The sequence below is a fragment of the Glycine soja genome, chromosome 5, assembly GCF_004193775.1.
Source record: "Glycine soja cultivar W05 chromosome 5, ASM419377v2, whole genome shotgun sequence".
NCBI classification, from domain to species: Eukaryota; Viridiplantae; Streptophyta; class Magnoliopsida; order Fabales; family Fabaceae; genus Glycine; species Glycine soja.
The window spans coordinates 1,868,959-1,878,958 of record NC_041006.1 but is presented as its reverse complement, the minus strand read 5'-3'; the positions used below and the strand labels follow the sequence as shown (position 1 = coordinate 1,878,958).

Sequence of the window (10,000 nt, the reverse complement as noted above, 5' to 3'; positions counted from 1 at the left end):
TGATTAAAATATAATTATCTCCCTTAAATGATACATGAGCTATGAGGTTGATACAAAAGAAATCATTTTTTCATCTAAAATCTATAAATTTTTTTAAAGTTAATTTTTTTTAAAAATAAAAATAGTTGGAAGATGTTTTTTCACTTTTTTCTTTCTTTCTTTATCATCTTATTCAATATCTATTTCAATTGTACACTTTGATTTATGCTTTGCACCACCCTCACCGATTGTTCGACTAACATTGTTTACTTGTATTTTGAAATTTAAAGATAAATTTTAGTAACAAAAATAAATTCTTGAATCCTCCTCTCTCTATTCCATTTACATAAAAACGGATAAAGTATAAATGCTTTGAAATTATTCATTAGCAAGATCTTTCGAAGTAAATTAAATCCTCTTGAGCTGTAATTACTTCCTCTTCAAAATAAATTTCATTCCAAGGTTTGGCATGAAGTTTTTAAAAATACTAAATATTTTTTGTTTCAATAAAATATAAATATCATCTACAGTTCTCCACATTTATTTGTCTTCCCTTGGTATTTCTCCATTCAGTTGTCTCTACTTGTCTGTAAAATGAGTTGAATGAAACCTCTATACAAAAAAAAATCTCTAATTGACTTCTTCATTGGCTACATGACACTCCTTTGGCCTCCCTCGGGGATGAATTTATGCCACAACGCATTTTTATCCTTAAACCCCCCATTGCAGACCAGAACTCAACTTCCTGTTCCTGCAAATATTCCAATTTCACACCCTCTCACTTCAATCTCACCCCACTTCAACTCACACTCCCTTCAAAAACCCAGATTCCCACCCGCGAGTGCAAAAGCTACTACCAACGAAACCTTGTCCGAAATTCTAGACTCATCAAGAGCGCAGAAACTCGACCTTGAGCTCAAAACATTGGAACCCTTTTTCAGAATCACAGCAAGAAGCGTGGTAACGGACAAAGAGCTCGGAAAGGCCGAAGGGTTCATAAGATTCTGGGTAGGAGGCAAAATTCTTCACTTGGACTCAATCAAACTACAAAGAGAGACACTGGGCATGGAGAAATCAATCTTTGGCCTTGGCTTGTTCATCGGAGCCGTTGCAATTCGACATGGTTATGATAGCGGATGCAAAACAGCGCAGCTATTGTCCATCAATGATTCGGATCTTTACCATTCCAAGGTTCTCTTCTCACCAACCTTATCCAAAACTTCACACCTTTTTATTTATCTTTGGGCAGCCACGGTATGGTTCTGATACCATATTAAATTTTATAATGCAGCAAAGACATCCAAACGAGAATGACCTATCCAGCTATATAAGCCCTTCTCAAATTTGTTAAACAAGGTACTATTCTCGACATGGGACTAGAAGAGTTAACTAAATTAGTTGTTTTTTTCACCGTTGGTTCGGTTCTACACTAGACTTGGGTTTAAAGTTGTGTACGAGGTTACGGGGTCATCGGTTGAGGATGTTGGGCACATGCTTGTGTGGGGTGGTGTTGGTACCCGCATGGATGCTAGCGTTGAAGAACTTATGAAAAAATGGTGTACACGATTTAAAGCGCCACATTAATGATTTCGTCAGTCAGATGAGCAATTGAATTTTAGCAAAGGCAACAACACAGTAAGAAAACGGGTACAGCATAGCAAATTAAAGAATGTTCGATTTTTAACTCTTTCTATGTTCCCACCCTATGCGGGGATGAATCTAGAGAGGGGTACTAATGATAAGTCCAACCCATCCCTCAATTTTTCTTTTAAAAAAATATTTGTACAGATTCTAATTTTTTTATAAGAAAAAAATCATATTTTTATTAATTGTAATTATATATAATTATTTAGTTTTAACTCCTCCTTTCATTTTCTGGCGATTCAATATTTCTGGAATGATGCATTTTGAGGTTGAGATGATTGTTTTTCTCTGGCGGCTTTCATTTCTAGTTCTAATGGCAGCTTTCGTTTCTATGAATGGAAATATGGAACCACAAGCCTGAGTTTTCTTTTCATCCAATTTGAATCTGTTGAAAATTTGTTGTTTCCTTCTATTTAGTGATACAATTGCCTTTCTTAAGGATTTGCGCTGATTGAGAAATTAGTCTGTTTGATGGTTTGATTGTATTATTAGTCGCTAGTTACTAGCTAAATGCAGATTTAACATCCAGTTTGTTGACATGTTATACAGATAACCATTTAAATTGTACAAGATTTGTTCTTTATCTAATCGTAGATTCAAAATCCACAGTTCATTGAAATGTTGTACGGATACCCTTTTAAATTGTACAAGATTTGTTCTTTAGCTCAGTGTATAAAGTTTGCTGCCTTGACATATGAGAGAATTGTAATACAAGAATTGTAGTAAAAAAAATGGACCTAGATTAATATTTAAAGTAAATACCAGATAATTACAGTATGTTTGTAATAGAATAGTCACTCTCGTACTTTTGTAAAATTTATTCATTGTTTATACTTCTCCTAAAAGTGTGATTTGCTACTTGAGGTGTATAGGAAATACCGAAATATCATGGATAGATACTCAACTTGCAACGAACAATGAAGGCTGACGTATTTTCTTTCATTTTTCAATTGCTGAACCCTCTTCGAAGTTGGTATGTCGGAGACACCAGAGCACCAAATATATTTACAGATTCTCTGGCAAAATAAAAGGAAACTGTCCAAGATTCTGAACTGCTTTCCTAATTAAGGAATTGCTTCAACAAATATGTTCCTCAGAAACAAGTTTAGTAATTTTCCTTGTGGAAAACAAATCTAGTTGTGGTTTTGGTGGAAAATTTGGTGCACAACTTCTTCAATTCTCTTGCTAATTTAGATGGTCCACAATAGAAAACCCCTGTACCAGAAAACCGACATTCTTAGTTATGAAAACCATTTAACCTGTTATTTCTTATATACATATAGGGAGATAAGGATTTTCAGAGAAAAGAAATCCTGAATTACGAGGGATATTTTTCTCACCAATCTTAGCTCCTCCATGCTTGCGAGCCAATCTAGAAAATATGTTGAACCAATTTGGTCGAGCAAAATGTGTGTGTATCTGAAATTTTCGATAGATAAGTATCTTTTAATCAAGCAATATCAAAAGATGTGTATCTGACACAAATTATTCATTTTTTTAAAAATAAAAAATCAATTGGTTGATGTGTCTTTGTCAAGATTCTTCCAAGACTTTAAGTTGGAGTAATTAATCACTACATGGTTTGAAATGACAATTTGAAGAATGTTGCTTTGTTATGCCAAACTTGATATAAGTTTAAAGTTTGCTTGTAATTTATATATTTTGGCTACATATATTGACCAAAACTTAGGAGAAGATGTACTTACTGGAGTCCTGGAAACTATGTCAGTGCCATTCTTGGCAAGATGCAAGGCCTGAATAACACTTAGCAAAGCTGAACGAATATCTCCTTCTGGATGTACACTTGTCAGGAAATTGTGCATCTCCACAACCGACTTAGAGATTATCAGAAAACTAGATCAGTAAGAAAATGCTTGAAGATCTTAAATTGCATCAAAGATAAGTTATGCTGGCATAGTTTTTGCCGCGAGCATAATGCCAATGCCATGATCAAAACAAATAGTAGTTAGGCATACCTGCTTTTTGGTTGAAATTGAGATTTCCTTCATGACATCTCTAAACCAATCAAAAGAGTTTGGCTCTCTTGTAACCCAATAAAGATATGCTTTTAATGGACCTTTTGTTAAGCTGCATTGTCTGAGACCACTCTATTTCGAATGCCCAAATGTGGCATTGGTTTAAAGCAACAGTAGCAGAGCCATTGAATTTTAGTGAAAACATTATCATACTGAGAAAATACTCGAATAAATAAACACAATTAAAAAACTTACATGATCATTTTGCGTTGTCTGGACACCTTTAACTACATCTTTAAGGATGCTAATGAAAGGTGTGGCTCCTATGCCAAGACCAATTAGTACTAGAATGTCATACTTTACATGGTCTTGAGCAGCAGAACCATAAGGGCCATCTATGTACAGTTTTGGACACCCTTGTGATCGTGATAACACTGCCTGTAGATTGTGGAACAATTTTGAGACCGAAGAATTTAAGACGCATAAATTTGCACTGAAAAACATTTGCTATTTTCACCTCTTGGAATAGATCATATATTTGGTAGCTCCAGTCTCCGAGTGTTCTAATGTGAACACTGAGGTAGTCTTCTTGTGGCCCTGAAGTCAAGGAAAATGGATGCCTGAAAATTTAGACAAAAGAAACTCAAATAGAATATCAATATTTGATTGACCAACCTGACAGCATAAAAACTGGAAGAATGAACTGAATTAATATTAAATAAAAATGACACAATGATGAATCTTGAATGAAATTGTCACGTGAAAGAAATAGAAGGTACCATTCAAAGGGCGAAATTTGGGGGCACTGAATGAATATATACATGCCACTATGGAACTTAAAACCTTCTGGTTTTTGCATTTTGAGGTACAATACTTTTCCTGGATATAGACTTGCCTACATGAAAAATAATATAAAAAAAAGAGGGAATAAGGTAATAGTTATCCTTGACAAAAACAATACAAAAATTGGTAAATTTCATATTTGAGCTGTACCATAAAATTTATCAACTGAAACTTTAAACCCATAGATTATACAAATAGAGAAAGCTGATCAATTACCTTCAGAATATCAACTTCGTAAGATCCAGATCTAATGGCTCGAAAGATCCTCTCCCCAGCGTATAATAAAACCGGAAAAGCAATGTACATCCATGTCTGCACATGGAAAAATAAATCTAAATTCAAATTCTACATCAAAGTTGTTATGTAATTTTTTAAATTAAAGAGCTTTAGAGCAACTTTTGCTACCATCTTAATCACAATGATGGGCAACCAGGAATAAACTAGTAGGAAGGACTTTAAATAATTCAGAAGAGGTAATAATTCAATCAGGCACATTCCCATTGCCACTTTTAGATTATTATTCTCTTTGGGTAAGACAAGAGAGGAGAAAAAAAGGTTACACATAATAGATGCTAGAAAGAGATACGTGGCCCTCTTGGTCTTTCCAATAAAACACCTGGCAATGCATGCATAGTTTTTAGATTATAAAAAAAAAAAAAAAAAAACACATTTCATCATCTAAAATTTGATAATAGAGTTTCATAGACCAGCCCTATTACACATGGGAAGATATAAAATTAATTGAGTGATTAAGAAAAAAAAAAGGTCGTGGTTTAATTCTCTTAAGAAAATTAATAATTAATATTTATTAATAGAAAAACACTATTATAAATGTAAAGCGCCCAAATTACGCCAAAAATCACGAGAAAGTAAATAGAATAAGGATGGAAAGAGTCATAATAAAGGGGTTACCGTTTTCTCCATCAACTTGTCGGTTAGGAACAAGAACATGGAGTGAATAATGAGCAGGGCATAGACAAGGACAAACAAATGGTGAGAGTACCAAAAGGTGTTGTAACCAGTGACACGACGGAGGGACACCGGCAGCACCGGGGACCGACGCCGTGGCCACTTGGTTGCCAGTGCAAATGCAATGCCCATTAGCACCACCATGCCTATCCCACTCGCCACCTCCGTCGTCGCCAAAATTTGCGCGTACGTTGGCCGGTGGTACCCGAATCCCGAGGCAATTGTTTGCCGGAATATTGATTTGTCTGACTCACTTATTCTTGGGAAATCACACGCAAGGTGCGTCCCACCGTGCAGTATCACACCCACCACTATTCCTCCTGCAATTAGCTGTGAACATCACAAAAACTTAAATATCAAACATCTTTGTTTCTCCACATCACAATTCATATCAATGTTACAATGTGTTTTTTTATTCATAGAAATTCAACATAACAAGGAGGTTTAGAACAACTCTTGCATGATATTCAACCAAGTGAGTTAGATTTCTTAGTATAATGTGCTTTGATATATGCATCGAAGAAGGAAAATCGGAGTCATCGTCATAACTTTGATATCTTCGTAGACTAAAGTTTAAGACCTTAATTTGGACGAATGCAGAAAGGTCATGCACATGCTTCTTTTTGCTCTGATTTCCAATACTTGAATACAAAATTTGTTTAGGATAAATCAAAAGTAATTGGTGGTCATATGCATGCATCCATGTAACAATAAATATATTTTATTGTAACATTTAGTGAATTTGACATCTTATATAACCATTGACATAATAATATTCAATGATATTGATCTCCCAACAGTGATATGATATCATCAAAATAATGTAGGTGAGAGAGTTGACAACTTTCACCAATAGGGAGAAACATTTTGGAGATGAGTTAGCCCAAATTCAAAGAAAGTTTAACATGTAAAATTCTCACAATTACCTTATGACTACAGAAATACAAACAACTTAAATGCAAATGAGGGGGAAAAAAATTAGAGAACCAACCTTGTGGAAATTAATGTTGTCATTGAATGGAATAACAGAGTTGATCGGACGGTGCTTGCGGAGCCACGTGATTGTGTTTCTACAAACAGGAAGAAGAACAAGAGCCATGTTGAGTTTTAAGGTCTCAGCTGCACCTTTAGCCGTGGAAAGACAATACCCCATGACTTCAAACCCTGATCTGTGGCGGTACTGAACAAATTTCCACACAAACAACCCCAAACATGCAAGCAACCAAACCAGAACAATCCAAGCACGTCTCCAATAAGTTCTGAACAACACTTCGGTCCTTGACATTGGTTCTTCTCGTTCTTCACAAAAGTCACCGCTAGTGTTCTGAACATTCTGTGTGCTGCTACCTGCTGCTGGTACTTTTTTCATTGGAAAGTGTGCCTTTGAATTTGATAGACTTGTTGTTGCCTTGAATAGAGACCCCATTTGAGATATCTACATATGCAGACGAATCTTTGTATTTAGTTTAATAAAAATAAAATATGGAATAGGAATAGGGTCATTAATTTGGTAATGGGATTGGCGGGTTGAAGAGGCTAGATTGGTACCTCAATGTAGCCTTTGTTTTTCTTGTCGAGAGATTCCATGATCAAAGAAGCATAGTCCTCTGCTTCATCATGTGTCACGGATAGCTTATTTGTAGAAGCGGTTAATAAAATTGTCTGTGTAAAGGTACAAAAATAATCATAAATCACTACAAGCACTTGAATACAGAAATATGCCAATTATAATTGATGGTTTGTAATATGCACACCACCAAGAATTAATTATAGAGTTTGTCTGCGGAAGGGCCAAAATCAACACCAACATGCGGAACAAGACAATTAACACATGCAAAATTTTTAGCAGCCTCCTAGTAAAGTTAATTACTTCCTCTATAGATTAAAAGTCATTTATTAAATAAATAATAACCTGCTTTATATCTGTCTCGGTAACTCTTCCATCCTTGTTTCTGTTACACCTAAAGTAAAGTGAAGGAAAAATTACTAATTGATTTCAGAATTGTGCATAAGAGAGTTTAGCAAAGTTTTTTGTTTTTTTACATGTCAAAGAATATTCGCATTCTTGAGTTAAAAGAATTATCCTTCATCCGAAACCAAAGATGGTACAAATCAGTTTTGGTGATATTGGATTTCCAACCCTTGCCGCGTCTCAGTGCTCTGAGTAATTCGTTGGCAAACTCTGGTGATGACTGCATCCCTATAAAATAGGACATAATTGAAAGTGAAAAACTAAAACAATAATTGGCATAATAAGATCAGAATAAACTAAGAACAGGTAGGTGTAGATAACGCATTTGGTTTTTTGATATTATTAAAAAGGATATTAAACTAATGGAGAATTAATTAAAAAGGAGAAATAAAGTGTTGAACATTGATCATTGAACTAAATAAAAGTAGGAAGAAGAATAATTAAAAAGTGAAACAAGTTGTCTTATATTACGGAACTATAGCGTATCCGAAGAACATGGCTAAGGTGGCTAACTGCTCTGCTTGCTATTATTCTCGTGTTAATTGATCGGTGCCAGATGATAAACACAAGAGACACCGAAAAGGACTTCTCAAAGTCTCAATGAGCATCATGCATTAATGCATTGTGAATTATTGTATTTGTGGTCGTGAAACAAAGTGATAATGTACTGTTGACTTTAATTTGCTATTCTCACCAATGCAGAAGCCAAATTCGGACCATGTCACAGCCGGTTCGGCGCCACTTTCGGTTCGTGCCACTTGGTCGAACCGTTTCTCCAAATCCTTCCACTCCATTCCGATGCGGCCAACAATGCCATTGATGAACCCCACGCCTTGAATTTCTTCATTTTCTGTTATGTGAGAAAGTGTTTGTTCCGATCTCAAGTCTGCTACATCGTTAGGCCCACATTCGCGCCGAACCTTGGACTCTGTCTGAATCTGAAGGACTACTTCAGAGGTCCAAGAAGAAGAAGAGAAGGAGGAAGAAGAAGGAGATGATTTGAAGAGAGCAATGAGGGAACGTTCATGAGGAGCTTGGGACTTTACAAGACCATCCATTGATGGGTTGTGAAGAGAATTGAGGCTTTGATTAAGTTGTCATGGAAAGTGAAGGTTTTGTTTCCAACATATTCTAAAGAAAATGTGGAGTGTAATGCATAGTGCTGGAACTAATAAAATTTCTCTGTTTTCTTGATGAGGAGCACAAAGTTGCTTGAATAATAATTGCATTATTCAACTTTGACCAACCAAAGGAGCTAGCTAGAAGCAGTTAGCTAAGAGTTGCTGGATGAATTTGTTTATATTGTTTTACAACATACAATAAAGTGGTCATTTTCTTGCCTCTATTTTTTCACCTTCTCTTTTCATGTGTACGAGTGTGGAAATTTTCTTAGGAATTGAGTGGTTGAATAAGGGCATTGAATAGAGAAAAGACAAGTTAATATCAAAAGAATAATAGATCATGTGTTTGGTTTGGTAGGAGTGTGGGGACTAAGTTATAGAAATTTAAGTTAAGAAAATGGAAGTTTTGTGGAGAATTTGCTAGATTGGGAGAGGATGGAGATTAAGTAAGAGCAGGTGAAGATCGAAAACAAATCCACGCAATGAAAAGGCTGTGATATATTGGGTGCTTGTGTGTATATGTGTTGGTTGAAGTTGGGAAGGAAAAACGAAAAAGTGAATAATGTTTCCATTTCTAGCTGATATGTGTGTCAAGAACAGCTCATAGTATTACAACGTAAGCAAGAGAATAATAGAACAATGATTAATTGTGAAAGTGAAAGAAATGGTGGCTTCGGCCATCCTTGAATATAAAAAAATTGTGAAAGGAAAAATGACGTGTCTTTGGTACTTCTTTTTTATGCTTTTGAATTTAGGTTTCATTTATTTACTCCCATGAGATTTCTTTAAAAAAAATTGATTGAAGTATATATTAAAAACTTATAATATTAAAAAAAATTCTAAATATGTCTTAAAGATATAATGAGATATGTGATAAGGAAAAAAAATACACATATAAAGGCATGAAGCAAGCGTAGAAAAATAAGTATTACTCCCTCCTGTTCTCTTTATAATAAATAAATAAAAGAATTATAGAAATTTTTTAAAAAATATCTTCGAAGAAATTTATTAAATGAACTACAATGATAAAATGGGTCAAGCAGCCTAGCTTATTTGTTTAATGGTGGTGGGTTAGTAGGTTAACCCCCCCCCTCCCCCCCCCCCCCCCCCCTCCAACAAAGAGGTGAGTTGAGCTCACAAGCCAAACTATTAAAAAATAAAAAGAAAAAGAAAAAATTATGAAAACTAAAATTAAAAATACATACGTACAAAAACATTTCTAATAAAATTATGACACTAGTAAAAAATTATAAAATATTACATTACTGGCATTTACAAATATTTCTTCACCAATCAAATAGTGGTTCACTGTCTACAAAGACAAAATAAATAAAATAGTAGTTTAAATGGTATTTCTAATATGTTAAATCAGTTGTACAAAGTCAAAATAAACAGATTAATATTGATTGTTTTCTAAATTTTTCTTTAAAAAAAGTTGACAGGTTGATTTGTCTTATTTCATTTCCTTGACAAGTTAAGCGGGATGAATCAAAATG

At 34.7% G+C, this 10,000-nt stretch overlaps 2 protein-coding genes across 4 annotated transcripts; one reads left to right on the top strand and one right to left on the bottom strand.

The window, feature by feature from the left end:
• The first annotated feature begins 537 nt into the window (after positions 1-537).
• On the top strand, positions 538-1,901 carry LOC114411805. Of its 2 annotated transcripts, none has more exons than XM_028375509.1 (2): positions 538-1,170; positions 1,413-1,901. In XM_028375509.1, exons 1-2 carry the CDS (start codon positions 583-585, stop codon positions 1,422-1,424), a joined length of 600 nt encoding a protein of 199 aa, XP_028231310.1. In that variant the 5' UTR covers positions 538-582; the 3' UTR covers positions 1,425-1,901. The 2 variants fall into 2 exon arrangements, with proteins under 2 accessions (XP_028231310.1, XP_028231309.1); XM_028375508.1 differs by having other exon boundaries at positions 1,271-1,901.
• A 439-nt stretch (positions 1,902-2,340) lies between these two features.
• Positions 2,341-8,989, bottom strand: LOC114411804 (respiratory burst oxidase homolog protein A-like). 2 transcript variants are annotated; one of them, XM_028375506.1, is made up of 14 exons: positions 8,078-8,964; positions 7,455-7,611; positions 7,324-7,372; positions 6,960-7,073; positions 6,403-6,846; positions 5,355-5,741; positions 4,659-4,754; positions 4,379-4,494; positions 4,117-4,219; positions 3,855-4,037; positions 3,600-3,731; positions 3,330-3,458; positions 2,964-3,042; positions 2,341-2,838 (listed from the first exon to the last, which is right to left on the bottom strand). In XM_028375506.1, the coding sequence occupies exons 1-14, from the start codon at positions 8,439-8,441 to the stop codon at positions 2,729-2,731; spliced, it is 2,463 nt and encodes an 820-aa protein (XP_028231307.1). In that variant the 5' UTR covers positions 8,442-8,964; the 3' UTR covers positions 2,341-2,728. The 2 variants fall into 2 exon arrangements, with proteins under 2 accessions (XP_028231307.1, XP_028231308.1); XM_028375507.1 differs by lacking the exons at positions 2,341-2,838; positions 2,964-3,042 and having other exon boundaries at positions 3,600-3,720; positions 8,078-8,989.
• Positions 8,990-10,000: the final 1,011 nt, after the last annotated feature.